General features: G+C 37.7%; 2 protein-coding genes across 6 annotated transcripts; both read right to left on the bottom strand.

Moving 5' to 3' along the window:
- Positions 1-183: 183 nt before the first annotated feature.
- LOC149025754 (pleiotropic drug resistance protein 3-like) lies at positions 184-20,830 on the bottom strand. Of its 5 annotated transcripts, XM_089145957.1 has the most exons (24): positions 20,549-20,830; positions 19,376-19,461; positions 17,532-17,664; positions 16,923-17,007; positions 15,209-15,368; positions 14,987-15,063; positions 14,156-14,209; positions 13,964-14,054; positions 13,547-13,848; positions 13,152-13,433; positions 12,737-13,050; positions 11,622-11,782; positions 11,437-11,540; positions 9,548-9,698; positions 9,327-9,461; positions 5,375-5,448; positions 4,939-5,271; positions 4,555-4,845; positions 4,206-4,289; positions 3,930-4,063; positions 2,263-2,490; positions 1,548-1,719; positions 936-1,190; positions 184-617 (listed from the first exon to the last, which is right to left on the bottom strand). In XM_089145957.1, the coding sequence occupies exons 4-24, from the start codon at positions 17,004-17,006 to the stop codon at positions 351-353; spliced, it is 3,753 nt and encodes a 1,250-aa protein (XP_089002083.1). In that variant the 5' UTR covers position 17,007; positions 17,532-17,664; positions 19,376-19,461; positions 20,549-20,830; the 3' UTR covers positions 184-350. The 5 variants fall into 5 exon arrangements, with proteins under 5 accessions (XP_089002083.1, XP_089002082.1, XP_089002084.1 ...); XM_089145956.1 differs by lacking the exon at positions 17,532-17,664; XM_089145958.1 differs by lacking the exons at positions 17,532-17,664; positions 20,549-20,830 and adding an exon at positions 20,211-20,542.
- On the bottom strand, positions 19,372-22,927 carry LOC149025755 (pleiotropic drug resistance protein 3-like). The gene is made up of 3 exons (XM_089143598.1): positions 22,512-22,927; positions 22,163-22,286; positions 19,372-19,461 (listed from the first exon to the last, which is right to left on the bottom strand). The coding sequence occupies exons 1-3, from the start codon at positions 22,925-22,927 to the stop codon at positions 19,372-19,374; spliced, it is 630 nt and encodes a 209-aa protein (XP_088999724.1).
- Between the last annotated feature and the right edge of the window lie 316 nt (positions 22,928-23,243).

Consider the following 23,243-nt stretch of genomic DNA (forward strand, 5'->3'; position numbering starts at 1 on the left):
TTTGGGTCCAAAAACTTGAAATTGTCACTCTAAAACCTCCCTAACCCACAGGTACTAAATGAGTAAGTAATATCCACCAGGTACAATTTACTAATGAAATTACCCAGTTTACTCCTATTTTTACTCAAAGAAAATGCAATCTTCTTGTCCAACAATTAGTTTATTAATTTTCTAGCCATGCAACACTGGTGGAGAGGGGAGGGGAAGAAAAGGAGCAACATTTTACAAGGGAAAAATTAACTCTGCCAAGAAAAATGCTTTCATTGTAAACTTACATTGGTAGTTTTCCCATGCTATAACTGCAATAGCTCCAGCTACTTGGTTTTAACTTTTAAATGCTCCACAACAGTTTACCTCTTCTGAAAATTCAGTTTTCCTATACAGTACGCAAAAACAAATGCAAAGGCAAAAGGATAGATAATAAGAACAAAAGCCACTGTGTTCAAACTCTTATGGTTAAATCCAAAGTAACTGCTGATGAAGGCAGACACTGTTTGGGTTTTACCAAGCGCCATTATCTCTTTTTCTACGTCTCCATATTGTGAAGTGAGAAGGCCATTCAGTGTCCAGGACGTTGGGACCAAATAATAAAGCCAAAGCCACCAAACCGGAATGTGCTGTAAGAAAGAAATGCATCAGAACCAAAAATTGATTCAACATAAAACTAGTTTTTTTGCCAAGTAGGCATAGAACTGAGGACTCGTCCAATACTCAGTCCATCCCTTGCAAATTTAGACAGGACTATGGTCACAACTTGTGGCCTTCAGTTTCTCAAGATCCAGACCTGAACATTGTGAAAATTCACACATAGAGATTCGACCAATTTCCTCCCCAAACTGGGAGCATGAAATGAAGTCACAAACATGGAAGTAATCAAATGATAAAAAATCAATGTATCTCAATGAATTCATCAAAGGATAAGATAACTGGCTTACCGGCTTGGGCATCAAGAACCCAGCAAAAAGGTTCATCACTATGTTACAGGCAGGGGACAGTACAGTGGCGATATGGATGTTTGGTGTAGCAGCAACAAGAAGCATCCCAAGGTAATTGAAGCTGAGAAGCACACAGAACATGGCATAGAAGTACCAAAATATCTTATAAGCTGATGCGTGGTACCCAATCATGGGATATGTGATAATCACATACATACAAACTTGACAGAAGACATAGGGAAGCTCAATTACCACCTACACAACAAAAACAAATGCTGTGAGGTAGCTGAAATTATTGTGAAAAATATAATAACATCTAACCCTTAAGAGGATACCAAGACCATTTCCCCGAAGTAGGAGAATCTGACTTCCTGCTGACGGCAATACTGAAGGTAGGAAGTCAGATTTCTAAGTGATACTTCTTTTATATGTCCGAAATGCCTAGATGTTAACTCTATATCTTGTTTTGTGCTTATACATATATCTTTTCTGACGTTTAGCAAAAAGAAGATAAAAAGTGATTGCAATCCTGGGATCTGGATTGGGAAGTCAAATACCAAAAAAACTAACCTACATTGAATCAAGTAAGAAGTTTATGAGAGTGGTCTAGACCTGTGCAAATGAATAGGCCCACGGAGAATACATTCCAGCAGCTCTTTCTCTGTAAAGAACAGTACGCTCTGTAGACACAAACTGTAAAACTGATGTGGAATTGTTTATGCCTATCTGGAGCACAGCAACATACATCCCTCCAAGTATATTGAACAAATCTTGCTCAGTGTTTCTGAAAATAATACAAAGAGAACTATGTCAGTATAGCATTGCATATCATTTCCAAAAAATATTGGTCACTATTCATACCTTAGAAGAACTAAACCTGAATGTGTTATTACCTTTTAAATCAGGCCATTTGCTTAGTTAAAATGCTCTTTCTATCAAGTAAACTAACATGCATAGAGGCAAAAGTAAGAAAATAGTTTCAAGTGGCAATTTGATATTTCAAATGAACCAATTTGTAGGTATGACTTAAAAAATCAAATAATAGATTATGCATTATTTGGTTCAACTTTCTTCATTGAAATTTGCAATTATATATGAAGCCAGCTACAATTCAAACATAACACGAATTATATTATATCGAACTGATAGACATATAGTATTGGATACTGGAGTTATCCTTTCAAGTGGAATCAGTCAAATGACAAATTTTAGCCAGCTACAGTTGTGCACAGTTTGCCACAGAAGCTCCAGTAAACAAATTATTTTATATTGTTCTCTCATAAAATTATAGACTACACAAAATTTCAGTTGGCTGTAATGGACTTACATTTTCTGCCCCTGATTCCAATACAGTGCTCCAAATAGCAGTGATGCAATAAAAGTAAATGCGAATCGCCTTAGATTATAACTAGGACTTCTCCAGTAAGATAACTTCTGTTTCCACAAGCATACTTTGAATTGTCCCCATCCATTTTGTGGAAATGGGGTTGGAAATTGCAGATCTTTTGCGGCAGAAGATGGCGAACTTAATTTACTTGCAAGCTCATTGTTGTCCCTAAGATAAGGAGTAAAATGCTTAGTATCTTATTTAAGAAAAGGATGGTTGTTTTAACATGAAATATTCAACAACCAAAACTAGCACAATATATGACAGTCATGCAACTTCTAATACCCAACTTAAATTCATCAAATGGGTACACCTGTGACCAAACCCAAAATTTTAGTCAATTGAAGGCCTCAGAACAGCCTAAAACTACACTAAGAAATAAGCTGAGTTATCTAATTAATGAACTCTTGTAAAGTAACCTATTGGTCTAATTTTCATTAAGAACTTGGTCATTAGTTAGAAAAATTAGTTCTATGAGAAAATGACCGCATAAATGACAGGTTAACATTTGATAGGACATGGTTTGGTAATTTGGTTCAATTCACTGTTCACAATCAAATCTAGATATGCATTGGTCCTCCCGACATGAGTAAGAACTGGAAAATAATACATTGTTTAAAAAATAAAAATAAAAAGAAAGAAAATTTGATGTAAAAATAGGTGTGAAATAACCCCAGTGAGGACCAAATACAACTAAAAAATCAAACAGGTTTCAAATAGGAAAATATATGGTTCCCTTCAATAAATAACAGTAGGTAAAGAAAAAAAAACACATACATATTTTGACAGCACCTTGTAAGATTATTACAAAACCCAAGTTGCATATTCAAACAAGGAAGAATTAAAGCTTGCCCAACTATTAATCTAGTGACTTAGATAAGGGAGTCTAGATCCGGACCGCACTCCCCTCACACTCTTCAACCACATATTTAGGAAGGGGGCCAACTTTTGAGCCCTAACAAGGAGGACCAGAGGTGAGTTCGCCTCTTAAAAGTGTGATGGAGGAGTGTGAGGGGAGCCGGTCCTTTACCCTCGCAGGTAGAGGACATCAACTCTAAAAGATGAAATAGAAAAGGAAACAAATTATTTAAAAGATAACTTTGACCAAGCAATCCATCGTCAGCGATTTGCTTTGAGTGAGTCAAAAACAGCCAGATGCATGGGCTGGCCAGGGCCCCGGACTATACTGGTTGACCCAAAGGCTCACTAATCTGGTCCTTTTATTTAAGATTTAATGAATCTGATTCCGTGGTTCCTGTGTGTATACATTTGGCCCAGAAACCTCTCTATGTAATTAGTTACTTGGGTTGCAAAATCTTTGGATCGAGGGATGAAATTCTTGAACACTATCCAAAATATGCAGATAACAGATAGCTAACAAACATCTTTTGTGTGTGGGTGTTTGTGTATGAATGAATAGGTAACAACATCTTGTTTAGCTATCTATGAAATGATCACCTAGGTAAGAAATTATCAATTAAGTACAGTAATAAAAAGATATTATGAAAAAAATCCCAATGTGCAGATCCTTCGATATTATGTCAGTATAATATTTCTCCTTAGGAAGTTCCGCAAAACATTAATGCTTCGATAGTAGATACACTTACTTGTATAAAGCAGAGTCCTTATAAATTTGTGCAAAATCTACACCAACTTCTGTCTCAGCAGATGTGGACGTGATATCCAATACCCATGTTGCAGGGTTGAAATTATCCTTGATCTTTGGTACACCAGATATGCCCTAGCAGGAAAATGCAGAAAAGTGAAACAAAGGTTTACCACTTTTCCCTAATAGACGTAGTATATAGAAATACAGATGATGTATACAGGAAAATATGTCAAGGCAATTAATTAATAAAAATATGATGTCAAAGAAAACTCACCTCGAAGTATTCAATAACTTTACTTGAATGTTGGCCTAATGGTCCAGCATAGATCATCCATCCACCAGTTTTCATTAGAATCAACTATACAAGTTATACAATATACATTAGAAGTTAGAACAAAAATTAAATAATAATGAACAGTTCAATAACCTGCTTATCATGCACATCAGAACTTGTTGCAATTACACAGTTTTGGTTATAAAAAAACATTGTATATATTTCTAGCTCAATGCCATAATCATCATTACTCCTATGAGAGACAACAAAGATTCTTATCTTGACATTTGGCATGTCAAAAACTTCATATTCATATTTTGTTTACATAAACTACAACTTGAGATCATACCTCATCAAATGCTTCAAATATGTCAATACTTGGTTGGTGGATGGTGCAAACAATTGTCCGTCCTGTGTCAGCCACATTTCTTACTGCTCGTATAACTATGGCAGCTGCTCTAGCATCCAGACCCGATGTAGGTTCATCCAGGAAGATAATAGATGGATTGGCAACAAGCTCCACAGCTATTGTGAGACGTTTGCGCTGCTCGGTAGACAAGCCATCAACCCCAGGAGTTCCTACCAAGGAATCTTTAATTCCATCAAGCTCAATAGTCTCAAGAACTTCATTTATGAATTCCTATGGAAAACACACCAAAACAATTCTAAGTAGCAGATTATTTAAAGGAAAAAAAAGGGTATATATACAGTCAATTATTTTATGAAGCCCTACAGATTTTGCAATTGCATCAATTTGAGGTGGAAGCCGTAACCAAGCAGAATACAAAACCGACTCTTGAACTGTGATTTGAGGAGAATGTATATCATTCTGCTCACAATAACCTGATATCCTCGCAAAAGTCTCTTGAACCTTGGGATACCCACCAATCATTATTGTCCCTTCAATATATCCACCAGTTTTTCTTCCAGAAAGAACATCCATGAGAGTTGTTTTACCAGCTCCGCTGACACCCATCAACGCTGTTAGGACCCCAGGCCTAAATGAACCAGTAATATCATGTAGAAGTTGCAGCTTTTTTTGTGTGAAACCTCGCTCTCGCATTTCCTAGTATCCAAATGTTAAAATAAACATCATCTTTTTGTCTAATAGCTTCTTACAAAAAGAAAATGCCTTGAAATGAACATAAGTGGATTGCTCTGTTCATTACCAAAGGAGTGTCGATGTAGTATTGAAGATCTTGAAACACAACTGTTAAGGGCTCAAAAGGTAGGACCATCTTTCCTGCAGAATTAGTAGCAGCATTCATGAATAAAATGAGAGACATTGGAAATTCACCCTTGTACAACAAGTTGGGAAAGATTTATTTGGCTTCTTTTCATAATTTGCCAAGGCAAATAGGCCACCAAAATTACTGGAGGAGTGTCCTAGGCAAACAAGGTACCAGCCTAAACAAGGTACCAACCTAAGTGTTTCCTAGGCCTCATAAGCTTGCAGTATATGACTGTAAAAAAATTTATATACCAATGTAAGCCATATGAATGTAATATGAAAGAAAATATGCTAGTAATGACTAATAATGAGAGAATCAACATATTATAAAGGAAGAACCCAAAGACAAAAAATAGAAAAGTGAAATTGCAGGAGCAATAATGAAGAAGATATTTTTCAGGATGTCAAAATGAATATACAATTTCTTTTCTAACAAGAAATCCTCTCGGAAGTCTGAGTTGCCAGAAATGTAATCGGTGTCCTGATGTCCCTCCCCAGCATCCTCCCCCGATGCTTCCACTTACTGCTTCTTCCTGCTCTGTTTTGAGCCCCTGGTCGTCTCTATTTTCAGCCTCCAAATAATCCCCATCTTCTGGTCAAAACCTTAGCTTCATCCCCACCTTGACGACGGAGCCTCTGTTAATGCCCCCTGCCCTCAAACCTGGTATTCTTTAATGGCAGTTTGCTCTTGTCAGCCAATTTCTGGGGCCTCACCCCACACTCAACAATGTCAAAACTTCCCTGTCCAAACAGTGGGAAATCCAAGGAAATCTCGATGTCTTCCTGCTTGACAACGACTTTTTTGCAATTCAAATTTTCTTTCTTCGAAGGATAGGACTCTCGAGGGTGCACCTGGTTGGCAGGCAACAAGCCTATTTTCCTACGCCAATGGGAGAGATCCTCTTAGCATCACAACGTCAACTACAGCACTCTTCCCTTGTGTGTGTCTTTGCCACGTTTTCCTCTAGAATTCTGGAATGCTGACTGCCTAGCTGAATTGGTTAGCTCCTTGGATATCCCATACGATCTGACAATTGAACTCTGAAGATGGATCGACTGTCGTTTGCAAGGATATGTGTGGAATTCTCTGCTTCAGAGTCTCCTCCCTCCCTGATCTCCATTGAAGACGATGAAGGATTCATTTTTTACCAACAAGCCAGTTGTCCTCCCCACTGCTCCTTCTGCGAAGTGTTTGGCCATCACACCAACACCTGCAAACCTGTTTCTGCTCATCCATTTTTGCCTACAGCTGCTTCATCGCCTGTAGCTGGCCAACTTGTTGCTGCAATATTGGAGATTGCCCTCCTGTTGGTCCCTTGCCGCCCAATGCTGGATGTAGTACCCCCCCCCCTCACCCTCAATCTTCTCATGAACCTAGTCAAGGACATGGGAAGTCAAGGCACCACCACAAATGTTTGCAGGAGCAAACTGCTTCTGGCTCTCCCCTGAATTGAGCCCATCCCTCCTTCCTGCTGCCCAAGGGAATAACCGATGCTGATAGGCTGCCTGCTATTGTCATCGCTGTGCCTGCCGAGTGCCGAACTCGTTGTCACTACACCCAGCATACCTTCTCTGCCATGCTGATGACCACTGGTTTTCAACATTCCACAAGGACTTCACATGCTGGTCCATTGCAAGGACCTCCCCAAGCCTCCACTTTCAATGTGATCGCTTTGCCACCAACCCCCATCAATCAACCTGTCACCTCTTCCCTGTTAGGGCCTAGGCCTCTAACCTGCTCCATACCTACAGCCTGCTTCACCCCTGTTTTGCCACCTTCTCTTCTTCTTCTTCACAACTTTCCATTTTGGCACAACCCCTGCTCTATCCAAGTTACCCTCTCACCCCTATATGTCTTTTGGCGCCATTGCCAATTCCTCCCTTACTGTTGTTTTGTCCTTAGCCCCTTACACAACATCCCAGGGTCCCACCACCTCACTCCTTCCTTCCTCCTCTTTATCCTTCCATTCTCTTCACCTCTCTCGTACCTTTCCCTCAAGGCCACAGCACCCTCCATCCCACACATCCTTTGCAGCTTCCACCCTTAAAGCAAATCCCAATCCATCTGATTCAACTCTCCCCAAACAAATCCTCCCCTTGACAAAAACCATCTTTGTTCAAACACCCATACACCCTCTACCCCTCACCCACATGCCGATCCCATCCCAACCCCCTCTCAAACCCAATACAGTTCTGTTCCCACCCCGTCTCTTGGATCTAATTCCTTTATAGATCCCAAGATCTTTGAAACCCCCTCCTCTCTTGGTGACCATCTAAGTGAGACTTTCAGAATCCCTCCCCACCTTTAGAGGCCATCCGGTTGGTTCTCCCCCTTATATGCCTATTGTTCCTGTACCTACTCTATTCAAAGCTAGGACTCCTATGCCAGGCACGGTAGTGCCCGCCTTGCTCTTCCCATGATTAACCCTAGCTAAACAAGTTGATCCTGAAGTTGCAATCACCTTCTCCAAGGCCTCTTTTTGTGCCCTTCTCATAATTCATGTCCTTTGTGACAATACATGCCAGGTTGCCTCCTCTATGATTCCCTCATAGTCCCTTCTCACCAACTATGACCATTCACCTAATGGTCATATATGGATTCTTTGGGACCCAACTAAAATCCAAATCTCCCTTTTCATCTTCCCAAATTCTCCATCTTTGCACCTCCTTCCCTTCCTCGCCTAATCACTTCTTCCACCCCATCATCTATGCTTTTAATTGCACTCTTGACCATGTTCCCACAAGAGAGGTTTTATCCTTGCTTAGCTCCTCTATCAATTTGCACCCTTGGGGCATTGATGAAACTTCAATGTGTGGAAAAATCCACCCATGAGAAGATTAGTGGCTGCTCCATTGATCGGAATGATGTTTATGCCTTTAATGCCTGCATTGAGGATATTGCTATGGCTGAGCTTCGCTGGTCAGGATCTCCTTACATAGCACAGCCATAGATCTCGCCAGGCCTTTATTGCTTCAAAGCTTGACTAATTCTTTGTGAACAAGGCTTGGCTTTCCTACTTTCCTCCTACACAGTCTCTCGGTCCAGTCCCCATGCTACTTTCACATCCATCCCTCCTCCTTTGACTATAAGCCTTTCAAACTCTTCAAACATGTATCCCTCCTTTCTTTCCACAGTTCGTGAAGACTGGGATAAACTGGTTTACTGCTTCTCCATTCCCCTTATTGCCTTTGCCAAGAAGCTTTGCAACTTCAAAATTGCCCTTAAAGGCTGGATCACATCCACTATTTGACTCCTTTAGGTTCTCTAGGGTCTGGTTATGGCTTTTGAGATCCTTCCCAGGCTCTACTATTTGTAATGTGGTTGGCAAGTTGGTGTTTGCTAAGCCATCTCTCACTTATGGTGGGAGTGAAACCTTAGACCCTAGATCCTTGAACTTGATCTAGAAAGCCATCTGCTTTGATGTCTCTTCTAAACTTTAGTTTGCTAGCCTGTCCCCCTCTTTTGGATATCCCAAAAGAACATGCATATTGTTGTTACCTAAGGTTTTGGTTCTTCTCTATTGCCATAGTCGCTTGTAGCACCAACCCCCCCCCCCCTTTTTCTCCCCTTCCCCCTAAATATTCTTACTTTACCCCTCTTTGGGGTTTTGGTAGTCATATTCATCAAAAAAAACATATGAAGAATAAATAAATAAAATACAATATAATATAAACATATGCATTGAAAAACATACAATACACAATCAATATAACCTTGTGAGGCACCAACAAAGCAGGATATTTCCTTGCATCCAAGAAAAAGCCTAGATACCTAGGTGGTGCCTAGCAGCCTCGGTGATGCCCTGACAACTCTGCAACTGTTCATGACTTAAAATTTTGATAGATATATTTTTCACTTAATAAAATAAACAACTAAAAATAATGCTCACCTTTTTTGGTTTCTTTAGTTCTTTTAGGATGACTGTCTCTGGGCTTATCTTCTACACAAACATTCACAGAATCATCGCTTCCTTGAATTTGGGAAAACTTTTCAAACGTAATAATAGCACGAGACTTTCCAGGAGCTGCAGAAATGTAGCATTTGACTAAAATACCATATAGCCTACACCATTCTATGGAAAAATCACCATGAAAAGAATGAGAAACTTACGCTTTGAAAAAGTTAAGGTCAATGTAAATGCAATATTAAAAAGTATTGCAAAGCCAAATAAGACACCAATTGATATCCAATAAAAGTTGCCTTCAAAGTTGAGGCCACGACTTTCAAGTATTTGTTGACTTAGGGTACTGTTTATAGACATCTAAGAAGGAGAACAAACAGTAGTAAGTATTGACAAATCGATGATCAAAATTTTGGTTTACAGAGAGCACAACAAATTATTAGTGAAGAATTTGTCTATTCAACAAACAGAACTGGGATCACTCAAGTACATGAAGGACTTTCATTTCCACAATGGTGAGTAAGAGACCAATCCATTGGTTATGACAACACGTTCTAGAAAAGAATCTGGTCAAAGCATCTAACCTATTCATCACAAATAAGAAAGAGAGAGGAAAATGGGGCAAAAGAACCTAGTAATCGAACGAGAGGGGAAAACGGGGGAAAACGGGGCAAAAAAAAAATCACTAAAATCTCCTTGGGGCCAGGGGCCAAGCCCACACAGACAATATTTAGAGTTCCTTCCTAAAGAGGAGAAAAAATGTTCAACATTAAAAATTTTTTAGGACATCAAAAAAGATTACTTACTTTCAAATTTGTCAAAAACAACTCAACTCCCAATAACCCCCAAGAGTGTGTGTGTGTGTGTTTGTATGTGTGTTTATGCATTTGTGTTAATAACAATATCCCACTTCACGAAAAGCCAATATTTCTACAAAAGTTAAGCCTATCTATTCCTTGTTGAAGGCATGGTGTGTTCTTCACTTCTTCATACAATATTTGATTTTCCAAAATAGACAAAATCTCGACCACAAACACATGCAGGTGCATATAAGCATATCTTTTACCTATTGTTTTCCGAAATATAAGCATCTATAACATGAATTATTTATCAAAAGTCACATTCCTCCACATGAATTATTTGTTGAAAGCTGTTATTTTCTTCCCTATGCCCTCAAGGTGTTGTCAATTTGGAAACATTTTAAACCATGCGCTTCTAATACATCTTTTCCAATTTTATGCATAAAAGGTTGTCCCTTGTGTAAAGGTAAGGTTGCTCTATTGTCAGTCTGTGACCAAATGGTCATGGTTCCAAGTCAGGGAACAGCCTCTTTGTGAAAGCAGGGGTAAGGCATCATACATTATGATTATCTCCAAACCCGGCAGTAGCAGGAGCCTCACCCACTGGATACCCCCTTTTAAATATAGCTAATAAAGTTTGATATCTGATAAGCTTGCTTTGAAGTAAATCTCCTATAAGTATGCATGCTTCCAATGTTTATATTTTTGTTAGTTACATCATCTAACAGTAGGAAAAAGAGCCATTCTACTTTTCCTCCACTCAATAAACGCAAAAAAATTTATATACAAACACAGAGTAATTTCTACATAGACAACTATTATGAAGCCATTCTTCGATTTGGAAGGCCGTTCTTGGCCAACCTCACTGAGTAGCTATTAGCTAGTGCCATCATATAGATTACTGACTTCTCAACTTTTTGGCCAATTTAAATTAGTAGGCTACTTGGCTAGTCAAATCTTGAAAAGAATATTCTCATTCTAAGGTACACATTTAATCTGGTTGACAGCTAATACTGCAATCCAGCCATTAAACAGGGACAATGCCACTTCGCCCTTTGGAAAACCCAAATTCAGTCATACATTCTTAGTCATATAAATTTTGATATAGATAGAGTTATGGATTCTGCCATGTGGTGATCATTTGATGATTCTTAGCTTATGGGTTGAACTTCCATGCAGAAAAAATTAGTAAATATATATATATATATATGCCCATCTAGAAGTTCTGGTAGACATTGCCTTTGTAGAATAATACCTTTCTAATAAGAATCAACCAAAATAGGTGGTTTGAAGCCTACCTTTTGCCAACGAGGAGCAAGAAATTCATTTACTGTGATGCCTATTTCCCCATACGTCAATGGAGAAACCCAAAAACCCCACTTCAGCCATACTGGCATATATGCTGCAGCCAAAGCATCTCTCAGTGTTTCCAGTTCAAACAAATAGGGCAGACATAATTTACAAAAAGAATATAAAGACTTACGTTGAGGGATAACAAAGCCACTAAATAAAAGGAGCACCAACCACATAAATACGCCAGCTGTCATAGCTGCGACAGTAGTTCGAAAAACCGAGGCAACAAACCGGAACATGGATATCGACATTAGATGCAGAGCAAAAAGTAGAACGAACTGGAAAAGGAACCTAAGAGACACACATGCAAATAAGTCAGAGATTGGAAACTACTGAGAGCAGTATCATTCAAAATCTCCTAACTGGAACATTTTTTATATAGATATATGTGTTCACACAGAACCACAGAACCAGTACGTAGTTAAATAAATATTGCAGAATGAGAATGATGAGGTGGATGAATGGAAACTAGAAAGATAAAACAAAAAATGAAAATAGTCCAGGTAATTTGGGACTGGATTCAATAGTGAAAGGTTAAGGGAGAGCCAATTTTAAGCGGTTTGAGCATCTAAAATGCAGACCATTGGATGAACTGGTAACAAGTGATAAGATGCTTGATTAAAGGAACTAAAATCATAAATATGAGGCAAAAATCACTTTAGCAGAACTAGTGAAAGAGACGTGGAGGTATTCGGATTAACATCCCATATGACCTTAAATAGAGTTAAAATTACGAAACAAAATTCAAGTAGCTGACTTCGTTGTCATTACATCAGACAAATCCTAGGTGTTGGAGGAGGGAAAAATCAACACAAACCAAAAAGGTGTCAAGCCTATGCAATCAGGGTGATGCCAGGCAATGCCTTGACAACTATGGGACTAGCCAACCCCAAATAGTTGGATAAGGCTTTTGAGTTGAGGTGACTAGTAAATTAGCTTCCCAAATCAAGAAGATTTTCAACAGTGTTACCAGAAAATTGGTACACCTCAGAAGAGGTAGAACCATTGAATTCTACTGACACGATATGTCAGTAGTAATCACAAAACTTGCTAGCATAAAATATTCATACCTATCACATCTCTTTAATCAATATAATATAGTTGAGTAATCTTGTAGATGTAGCTCTAAGTTGGAATGGTTTTGCATTTAATGCCAAATGGGTGGCAAAACCATCAACTGCAGGATAGTTTGTAATAAATCCCTTTAGATTTTGCATGGGCAAGACTTCTCTATAGAATATTCACCTTGCAAAATCAGGACTGTACCCAATGACATAGTAAGTAAGAGCAGACCAAATTAAGGACTCCATCAGTGAAATTGGAATTTTCACGATAACTGCTGGAATTGCATAAGCCCAAGCTGGGTAAAAGCAAGACTCTCTTTGTCTGTAGAAAACAGGAAGTCTTGAAACTGTCATAGACAACTCAGGGTATCCATCAGCCATCACTACCATAAGCCCTAAAAATAGAGAACCCATATAATAGTTTGCATGCTCTAGATCAACACCCATTCGAGTCCGTAAAAATGTAGTCATAGTGATGAATCCAATGATGATAAGCTGCAAGAAGTACATATCCAAGCAGGTGTTAGATGTATAGGGATTCAGGCCCTTTTTATCAGGAAGAGGAAAGACTGTCAAATTTAGCGACATTAATTTACCTGAATAGACTTGAACATATAGACAAAAGAATTTCGCCTCATGAGCAGAAATTCCCTGCTCATACAAGCTTTGAAGAGCTCCCATTTACTTAGAGAGTACTTATTAAACGATATAGCATTTTTATGGCTTTGAGACTTATCATATGGCTCTGAAAGCTCTTCATAAAGCTTACGACCGATATTTGATGCCTTGAATTTCCTAGAAAATTCATCCGCGGAAACATAGCTATATGGTTTTTGAGTGGAGTACCAGTATTGTGCTTGATCATTCTTAGAGACGATCTGAAATGGAAAGAAACAATACTAAAAGGTTATATATGAAGCAAAAGAGAGCAGAGAGCAGAGAGCAGAGAGAGAGAGAGAGAGAGCATAATCAAAGTTACAAACACACTTACCTCTTGGAGGAAATCAGCAGCTCCTTTTCTTTCGGGGCACCTAAATCCACAAGTCTCAAAGAACTCAATGACACCATCACGAGGACCATGGTAGACAATTTTCCCATCTGCAATCAATACAATGTCATCAAAGAGGTCATAGGTCTCTGGTGGTGGCTGAAGAAGTGAAATAAATGCTGTGGCATCCGTGAGATGCACCAAGTGTTGAAGACAAGAAACAATTTGAAAGGTGGTAGAACTGTCTAAGCCAGTTGAAATTTCATCCATAAATAGAGCCTTTGTTGGACCCACAATCATCTCCCCTATGTAACAGAAATTAAAAGAAGGTTATTGTAAGGACAATATTGAATTAACCCCTGCAAATTGATATCCAAAACAAATTTAGATGTGTGGAAAGCTATCTGATATCCAAATTACCTGTTGTCAACCTCTTCTTTTGACCACCTGAGATACCTCTTTTCATTGGATCTCCAACCATGGAATCAGCACAAATGTCAAGTCCAAGAATCTGAGTTGATTTAGGTGTGTAAAACAAATCATTATATTAGAAGGGAATATGAGTTGTACATAAGGAATAAGAAGTAAGCAAGACTTGGACGGCATTACTACCTTTAATATGTAGTCTGTTTGGAGGCCTTTTCCTATCCCTTCAACAGAAATTGCCTGTTAGAACAATTTGTGAACCATTGCTTCAGAACTGGGAACAGAATAACCAAATGCAAGCTACAATGTAAAGAAAGAGTTCCATGGCATCTTGATACAACAGTAAGGTTGCTCCATCCTAACCAAGTGTTCACAAGTTCAAGTCTTTTTCCATCTTGTATTGGTGATTTACATGGCTTCTTCAATTCTAAAGTAAAATTATTTGCTTAATAATGACCATTTCAGTTAACCCAACCCCCATCTTATAATCTAGTCTTTGGGCTGCCCATTTGATTTGACAAAATAAGGACCACATATGTCAAATATAGAACCATAGAAAACTGATTTGGACCTTTTACAGATGATCGGATTAGTCAATTGTTTTGCTTATGCAATAAATCGATTAGAGAACACTGCCAGTAGGTTTCCTCCAATATCATTGCAAAAGTGCTATCCAAATCATTTCTGTAAAATCACATTAGGATGCCCATATTGATCTAGTAGCAACTCGAAAATGAAGTATGAACATATAGCAACAGAGGGGAGCACATGGCCTTCCAGTCCTTCCCACATGTTTAGGAAACTTCTGAACAACTCAAAAGACTTTGGCTTGAGCTGTCATACCTCCCAAGCTTACGTATGTTCGTTATCCCATATTACCTGTGATATGACTTCAAATGAATGATAAGTAAGCCATTCTAGATCTATTTTCTTTAATTCTGTCATTTGTTACTGTAGGCAACATACACATGGAAAACAAATAATTTGAGAGAGATATCTAGAAATGGTAATAGGTACCTTCATATAAGTATCTACATATGGATCTGGGAGAATCCCTTCTTGCTTCTCCCTTGTGTTAACCTCCATCATAGTATCTTAAGACACAGAAGAAAGATTAATATCAAGTCACAAACTTAAACAAATGGGAAGCCAAAAGCAAAAGCAACCATCTGGCTAATACCAAAAGAAGGAGAAGGCTTGCTGTTGTTGTTGTCTAAATAATAACAAAAGAAGATTTACCTGCTCGGCTGCCAACACCCTGAAAACATGCTGAGAAATCAATTGTTTCCCTCACAGTCATCTCAGGAAGGTGCAGATCATGTTGGCTAATGTATGCTGATGTTTTATGAGGAATGAACTCTTCCAGTTTGTAACCATTGTAAGAGATTTCCCCTGTGACCTAAAAGTTGCACTGACAATAATAATCTCAAATCTATGATAAAAGGCATAAATGTAATATAAAAGGTGTAGAGAAAAGCTATGACAAATTTTTTATCCAACAGAATGATGTATAGATTTTAATGTCATTTTTATAACAAATCTTGTTTGATAACTTCAATAGTCATGGTAGGCATGTAAATAGACAGTTGGAATCCTGGACCCAGTTCAGATGTATAACCATTTATGTGAAAATATATCTGGATAAATTGAAATAAAAAACAAACTCAGACAGTTTTTAGTATCTGAATGGAAATTAGATTATATAATTCACTTACACCTTACACATTGCATATTATCCAGACCAAACTTGAGCAAATTTCATCTTTTTAATTGAAATGATTTATATTACCCATTAGGCATTCGTTATTTAATGAACCTACAAAAAAAATGCTGTAATTATTTTAATATTTGTTTTGGTATTTTAGTAAACTAGTAATGCAATTATTGTAATAAGCATTCGTCTAAAAACAATCTAGGAATATGAATAGAAAGTAATAAAGGATGAGAAGTATACTAAAGTTTACTCAGAAGTGTAAGAGTCAACGGGTATATAAGGAAATTAATAAAAATATTTGATGGAATGTTAGGCAGTAAAAATGTAGCCATGATTTTTGAGTTCCAGTACGTAGACCAAATGATACACTGCAAGCAAAAGTTCCTAGACTCATGGAGATATAGAACAGCATGTAAGTTATCATGCTTGCATATCCATCATTTAAGTCTCCAACAATTATTCCAATAATTGCATATCCGAATGACCTATACACTAAGAAATTGATCCATCCTTTTACTCTCAGTCTTTTTCTAATATTATCGAATTGAAGTTTGGATACCCCAATTCTTAGTGGATATGAATTCAGATAAACAAAATACCCAACACATAAAAAATCGCCTTCAGATAGCAGCTTTGCTATTTGGAAATGAACTTAGATACCAATTTATCCACCCCAACTATTTCTAGAGCTAGGAAATGTAAGCTAAGAAACCCTTTCTACGTGGAAAATATTATAACTGCTTATTTTAAAGCTCAATCTGCCAAAAAAAAAGCAACAGCCTATACAAACTCAAGCAGACACATGAACACATGACACTGAAGTGATCATGTGCCAGGGGAGCACAATTTCATGTCCCTGGGATGGAAAACTGGACCTCACTGATTCCATGCCATGACCACTAAGGCACTAACCATAGAAGTTCAAAATATTGAGCAACATTAAACACGATATATATTAACTGAAGAAAGAATCTTATTTTCTAGACTATAATTTAGCCAACATGATAAACAAGTTAGATGATGTCAATCCACAACTCATAACGAGGATACAATACCAACTTGACTGAATCATCTTTGCTGAGTATTTGAAGCGAATAGTCACTACTAAGCAATTCTTAGAAAAGAAAACTTTTGTGGATACCAAAATTTTTGGTTTAGCTTAGCGTAATCACCCTATGCATTTTATTCTTCAGATTAGATTGTTCAAGGCTTTCCCACAAGGATTAAGTTTGGAGGAACCTTAAGAGATTGATCTAGCTTTCCAGAAAGGGCCAATAAGAAGGTGGTTTTCCCACTGCCTGGAGGACCAAGTAATAGAGTCATCCTGCAACACAAATTAAAGCTATGTAAGTCAACTTTAACTTTTATATTACCATAATCCTTATTCAGTAGGTTTGCATTCAAAAACAAACAATTAGAGAAGGAACACATTTCAAAGCTTTTCAGTGGTTAACTGGACGACCATCATCATTGCTGTCAAGTAATGATTGTGTGGAAAAAGCTTTTAGAAACTTGGTATAATGCAGCACAAAGACTAGTTTCCATATTCCATTTGTCTAACCTAGTCCATTCTTGGCCAAAATTCCTGATATTCATATAATACCCAAGGCCCCATTTTATGTATTTTTCTCCCTACACCTCAATTATCCATTTCTCCCCCAAGTATAATGAATACTCGAAAAACTCTTTATGGTACTTAAAACATGAGCACACCAAACTGAATTGGCAGACTGAAAGAGAATTCTAAAGGACTCATGGAGGAACTAGTAAAGAAACTACTTGGATAGAAAGTGACTGCATAGGAATTCTGAGCCATCCTTCTCCACATTCAACTATAAGTGCATTTACCTAATTTATCGTATATTGGTGAGATGAACAGGATCCCAGTATTCTTCAGGATTGAGAAGCTCTACATTATTTTTTCTCTGTTGAACAGGTCCCTGTTTGTATCCCTTGATAATGCTTAATCATTTTTGCAATTCTACTATCCCAAATCACCATCAACCCCCCCCCCAAAAAAAAAAAAAAAAGAACATTAGAACCTTTAAAACTTCAACTAATATCAATAGCTAAAACACTGAAAATCTTCATTTAAATAGCTTTCTGATTCTCTTACACTTGGACCACCTATTTCATGTATCTGAAGACAAGGCACAACATAGAGCATGAGAAAGAAGAGGTGTTCATCAGGTGACAGCATATCATATCTTGACAGGCTGAGAGAAGCTCTTCAACATGTTCTTATTTTTTATATTTGATAACATGGTTATTGTTGAAATGAACACCAAGAAATCACAAATAGAAACTGAAACAAAATAATGGAACACAAAGATTTAATGTAGTTTACACACCAATGCAATGTGTTACGTACACCAGCGAAGAACAACTTTCACTGTGTAGGGAAGAAGATTAAAATGGAGATCTCTCAAAACCACAACAACAGCATTACAAGACTCTCACCCAAAACCCTAAGGATAAAATCCCAATTCTCACAATTACTCTATAAGAGAACATAAGGTACATATTTATAGAGTTTCAATCGGGTAACCAAGTCGACCCTTTGGGTTGGGTCGTGCCATACAGCAGAGGCTATGCCCCCACACCCCCATCAAGAAGGATATCAATCATAGGCTCCAGGACAGGCCCTCTACTTCCATCACAAATCTCAAAGAATGCGTCATTCAGGTCACCCATCAAAATATGTCAGGGCAGGTCAATCTTCAAAGTTGGGTAAACAAATTCTGGTCATACATAACAGCTATTAATTGATATTTCCTCGTTGTTATAAGTCTTAAAATTTTCTTGGTATTTAACATAGCTTTGGAATTGCATCATTTTAAATTAATAATGTAATAGAAATAGCTTGTCCTTGTGGTAAGATAGTTGATACTCATTGATAATTAATTAGTCATAAGAGTTCCTCTACAAGTTTGGATAACCTCACAATCTTTTTGAAATCCATTCAAAAAGTAACTCATATCTGCATTGTATTTAGTTTTATACCACTTGTTTTTTATCCATCTGCATTTGCATTTAAGCATGTCTAACACTTAGCTTCAGCTTTATTTTTTTCTCCCTGAGAAAATTGCATATAGCATGCAAGATTTGCTGGTAATAACTGTAACTAAATGTGAATGTATATTTGTCATTATACCAGTATCCTTGGAAGTCAATGAACTCAAATACAGACCTAAATCTTGTTCTAGCTAGCAACTCACCCAAAGCTTTAGTTGGATGTTTGTGGTACTTAGACAGTATTGATTTTATCGATTGGTTCTTTCATGAAGTGGACCGTTGTAAACAGACAAAAAATGAAGCACAATGCACACAGCACAAATGTTCGGATTTGGATCCAAATATCCAGGATCCATGTAACCAATCCCATCTAGTTGGGATAAGGCTTCTTGTTGTTGTTGTGTTGTTTACCAAAGACATCCATTTAATGTAATCATTTGACAAGAAGAGAAAATTAGAAGAATGGTACCGTCTGGTGATCAATGATCCTATTACCCAACTCATTACTTAGTCATATGATTTTTTTAAAAGAACATCAAATGGTAGAATCTCAATGTGAGAGCACTAATTTCTGTATGCACATGATGACTTGGCATAAAGAAAAAGGAAACATTAATAATTGCTGATCCCTTGCTGAAAATTTTCTAAATTAAAAACTTGAACTTCCAATTTTCTACCTCCTGGGTTTGATGATGCCACTGACATCTTTGAGGATGCTAATCTTCTCAACATGAGACTTGAAACCTGGTATCTTGGCAAAGGCCTGTGCAATAGAAAGGTCCAGTATCAAGAAGATATCAATAAATATATCATATGGGTAAAAAACTGCTGCAAAGAAAACAGGAGGGCCTTGAACGATTCCAAAACTCCAAGACAGGAAACAGGATTATCCAATTATTAGTTATAAAGTTTACCGAGTCCCAATTGTCGTTACTAATTTCAAAGTCATGGAGGTACAATATTCATTCCCCCCCCCCAAACACTTTCTTTTTCTTTTTTCTTGAGGAAGGGGGGTGGGGGGGGGAGGGAGGCAATTCATTATGAGTCAGAAGAAAGTTTACCAAAGGAAAACGCTGACAATTAAGTGAGGTTCACAAGTCAAAAGAAGAACATTTGGCTTGAGATCATTAGGACCCTAGATGATCCTCAGGTCTTAGTGATTCACCATGAGGAAGTTTGAAGGGCTCCATGGGCTTTTCAGTAATATGTGCTTATTTAGGGTTCACCATATATCCGTAGCAAGTTGAGTTTCTTTGTAATCTGAGATGAACCCACTGATAGTGAAGCAGATTCCATACCATCACCACAGGAAACTTGTTGAACCATGGAAGTCCTTGCGTGTGAGTGTGTGATAGACTGTTTCTAATTACGAAGGTTATCACTTTTCTAAAGAATGAGACAAGCAAGAGAGAAATTGGTTATTCTACGTAGCAATCAGGAACAAAAATAAATATCAATAAGTCACTTTTTGTAATGCTAAAAATTGTCAAATTTCTTTTCAAACATCCAAACCTCAAAGACAGCTCAACTTAGATCGCCAAAATGGCAAAATCCAAAGCCGTTTTCTGATTTCCATAAAACTCAAGTTGTAGTTTTTCTCTATCGATTCATTCCTTGGAACCATTCATCAAGTGTACGCCTCCCAAAAAACAAAAAAAATCAGCGGAATCAACTTAAATGCTTCAAATCGCACAAGGAAAACCTTGGTCCTATATTTTTCTAATAAATTAAATCATCTCTAAGTCTAAGCATGAGTTTTCCCGTGAAATAGACATTTCGGTGGGGGTTGAAGCGGAGAGGAAGAAGCAATAATATAAACCAACCTAATCTCGTGAAAGTTTTCCACTGACCTTAGAATGTTAAGACGCATGAGAACTGAGAGAAAGGCCGATAGCGAGAAGTTCCTCATCCTCACAATTGATCTTTGATTATACTTTTTTGCAGTCTTTCCAACTTCTGGTAATAAAGAGAGAAGTGATCGAATTGGCGGGAAACTACACGAACAGGCTGGGCCGGTGGACCGACACACAAACCGATCAGATCGGTTTCAACCAAAAAAAAAAATCAAAAACAAACGAAATAACCAAATTGGTGCGTCCACAAAGAAACCGAATCGACAGACGGAACAGTAACCTAAGCCCTAACCCTAGGCATTGCCAAGTGCGAACCATTGAGTTCACTTTGGAGCCGACATCTATTCATGGGTGGGTCCCACAGATTCCATGGAAAACAAGGCGAAAATCAGCCGCTGGATCCAACTGGCTTAGAACGGTTGGGATGTCGGTTAGAGTGTCTCGTTGTAATTCGTGGTTAACAGCCTAGGAGACGATTCAGACTCGTGTCTTTATATGTGAAGGGTGTCAATCCGTACAGTTTTGATAATTCGATAGTCCGACAATACAACAACGAAACAGACGCCACCAAGCACGGCAGTAGTTGACCAAAACGGTCGGCGTTGGTATTAAACGCGGAAACGGTTTAAACACGGTATTTAATGCAATACAATTTTAGTACAAACAAACCCATGCTACTTTTTTTATTAGTTCATTAAAATCTTAATGAAATTACAAACAAACAATCAATAAAATTTGATATTAACAAAGGAAAAGCAAGTAGATCTAATTAACAAAGACAAGGCAAATAAATCTAAGAAAATGAATGAAGGACAAAGCAAAATATTGAAATAGAATATTAGGGATAGGGTAAAGGTAAAATGTTTTAATTGTAAAGTTATATTTATATCTTTAAATTTGGTACGATACAAAATCAGTACGGTTTCGATACATATATACCGACAGTATGAGTACCTAAAACGGTACCGTACTGTCAAAATTTGGTTTGGGTATGTATAGTATCGAATTTTGAACAATGCCATATGGTGCGGTTTTAGACGGTAAAGTTCAATACGATTAAAATATTCTAGTACACACAATTGACACCCTTATATGCATGTGACTTTATGTGACAAGCAAGACTGTGGGGCTTTGAGTTGTTTTGATTTAACCTGAACCCCAAACAGAGTAGGCTACCAGCCCAAGCCCAACCCGAAGCCCAACTTGATTATGATCTTTCAAAATTCAAATTCAAAGGTTTAAATTTGGTTTTCTGTGTTTGGATTAGGGAGGGGTTTCATACTTTTATTGATTGGATTTTGTAGGTGGGCCACTCTGCAACTACGTGAGATTTTATCATGGTGGTCCACTTAAATCTGCATGAGATTTTACATCAAAATTAATCAAAGAGCCTTTCAATATTTAAACACAAGCAAGCTCCACAAGAATCTAGAAAAATGAAAAAATGAAAAGAAATAAAGGAGAGTAGAGCTTGTTATTTCTACGATACATTAAGTATATATAGCCTTCTCATTGGTAACGTTACGTACCGTTCTAAATAATTTATGAAAATGAGAGTGAATTCATCATGTTTTACCAATATAAAAAATAAAAATTCGTCATGATACTTACAGTAAAGGTGCTTCTTACTGCATGCCATAAGGTGGGGAGAGGCTTCCCATGAACTACCTCACATTCTGCTTCAACCGATAAATTTTTATATCTCACCTCCACTGCAGGCAACTTCACTCCAACCCTAAAGAAACCAAGAAAATAATTTCAGAAGCCATTGGAGAAACTCCCAGTTGGCCAAGGAGCTTTGAAACAACAGTTACAAACATGTTAGTGCAACTATCAGGTTGTGAGTTCAAAACATTAAATTGAAGTAGTAAAGCCTCCAGATCAACAATACTGCATTAGTTTTATATGTGGGTTTACATATAATTCAACACCAGAGATGAAGGAGAAAGAGTTTACGTACTTATCAATTCTTTCTCTAAGTTTCTGCAACAATCGGAGGTCATCATTCTCGATGTGTTTGATGAGCTTCTCTATGAACGCATGACGTTCTAGAGCTTCAAGTTTGGTAACATCAACTACCCGTTTTCCTTTGGCATCTCCAGTTTTGCTTTGGTTGTTAGAATCATCGTCCATCAGAGACAACCTCAATCTCTGATAAGAAGGTAGTCTCTCAATTGCAGCCCACTGTAAACAAAGCTCATCAACTTCAGCTGCTGCAGAAACAACATCACCATCACCATCACTCGTGAAACTCGTCTTCGAATTGTTTCGGGAACTTGAACTATGGCCTTGAAATGAATGCCGCAAATTTCTTCCAATTTCAGCTAACTCAATTCGCAGTGATTCGATATCATCTTCCCCAGCAAATTGAGCCATCTTTGATAGCAGAAGACAGCTAGCTCCAAAGTTTCAGAAAAACAAATTTGATGGATGAACAAGTGGGGAGAGAAGGAATTTTATAGCTAGCCAGCCATCTTGAGCCCTACCCAGATATTTTTTGTTAATAAGTTTTCTGTGCATGGAACAAAATCACGCAAGCTAATAAAATCATGGAATCTAAGTATGTAAGCATCTTGGATGACACGAGTATTTGAATCTCTATTTTGTTTTCCTTTTATGGTATGAGACATGCCTTTAGATACAAAAACTGTAGTAACTAGCTACTATGCTTGTATTGAATGGTAAAAGATTA

Source organism: Hakea prostrata, chromosome 2 (assembly GCF_041222555.1).
Source record: "Hakea prostrata isolate BN-2017 chromosome 2, UWA_Hpros_2, whole genome shotgun sequence".
Taxonomy (NCBI): Eukaryota; Viridiplantae; Streptophyta; class Magnoliopsida; order Proteales; family Proteaceae; genus Hakea; species Hakea prostrata.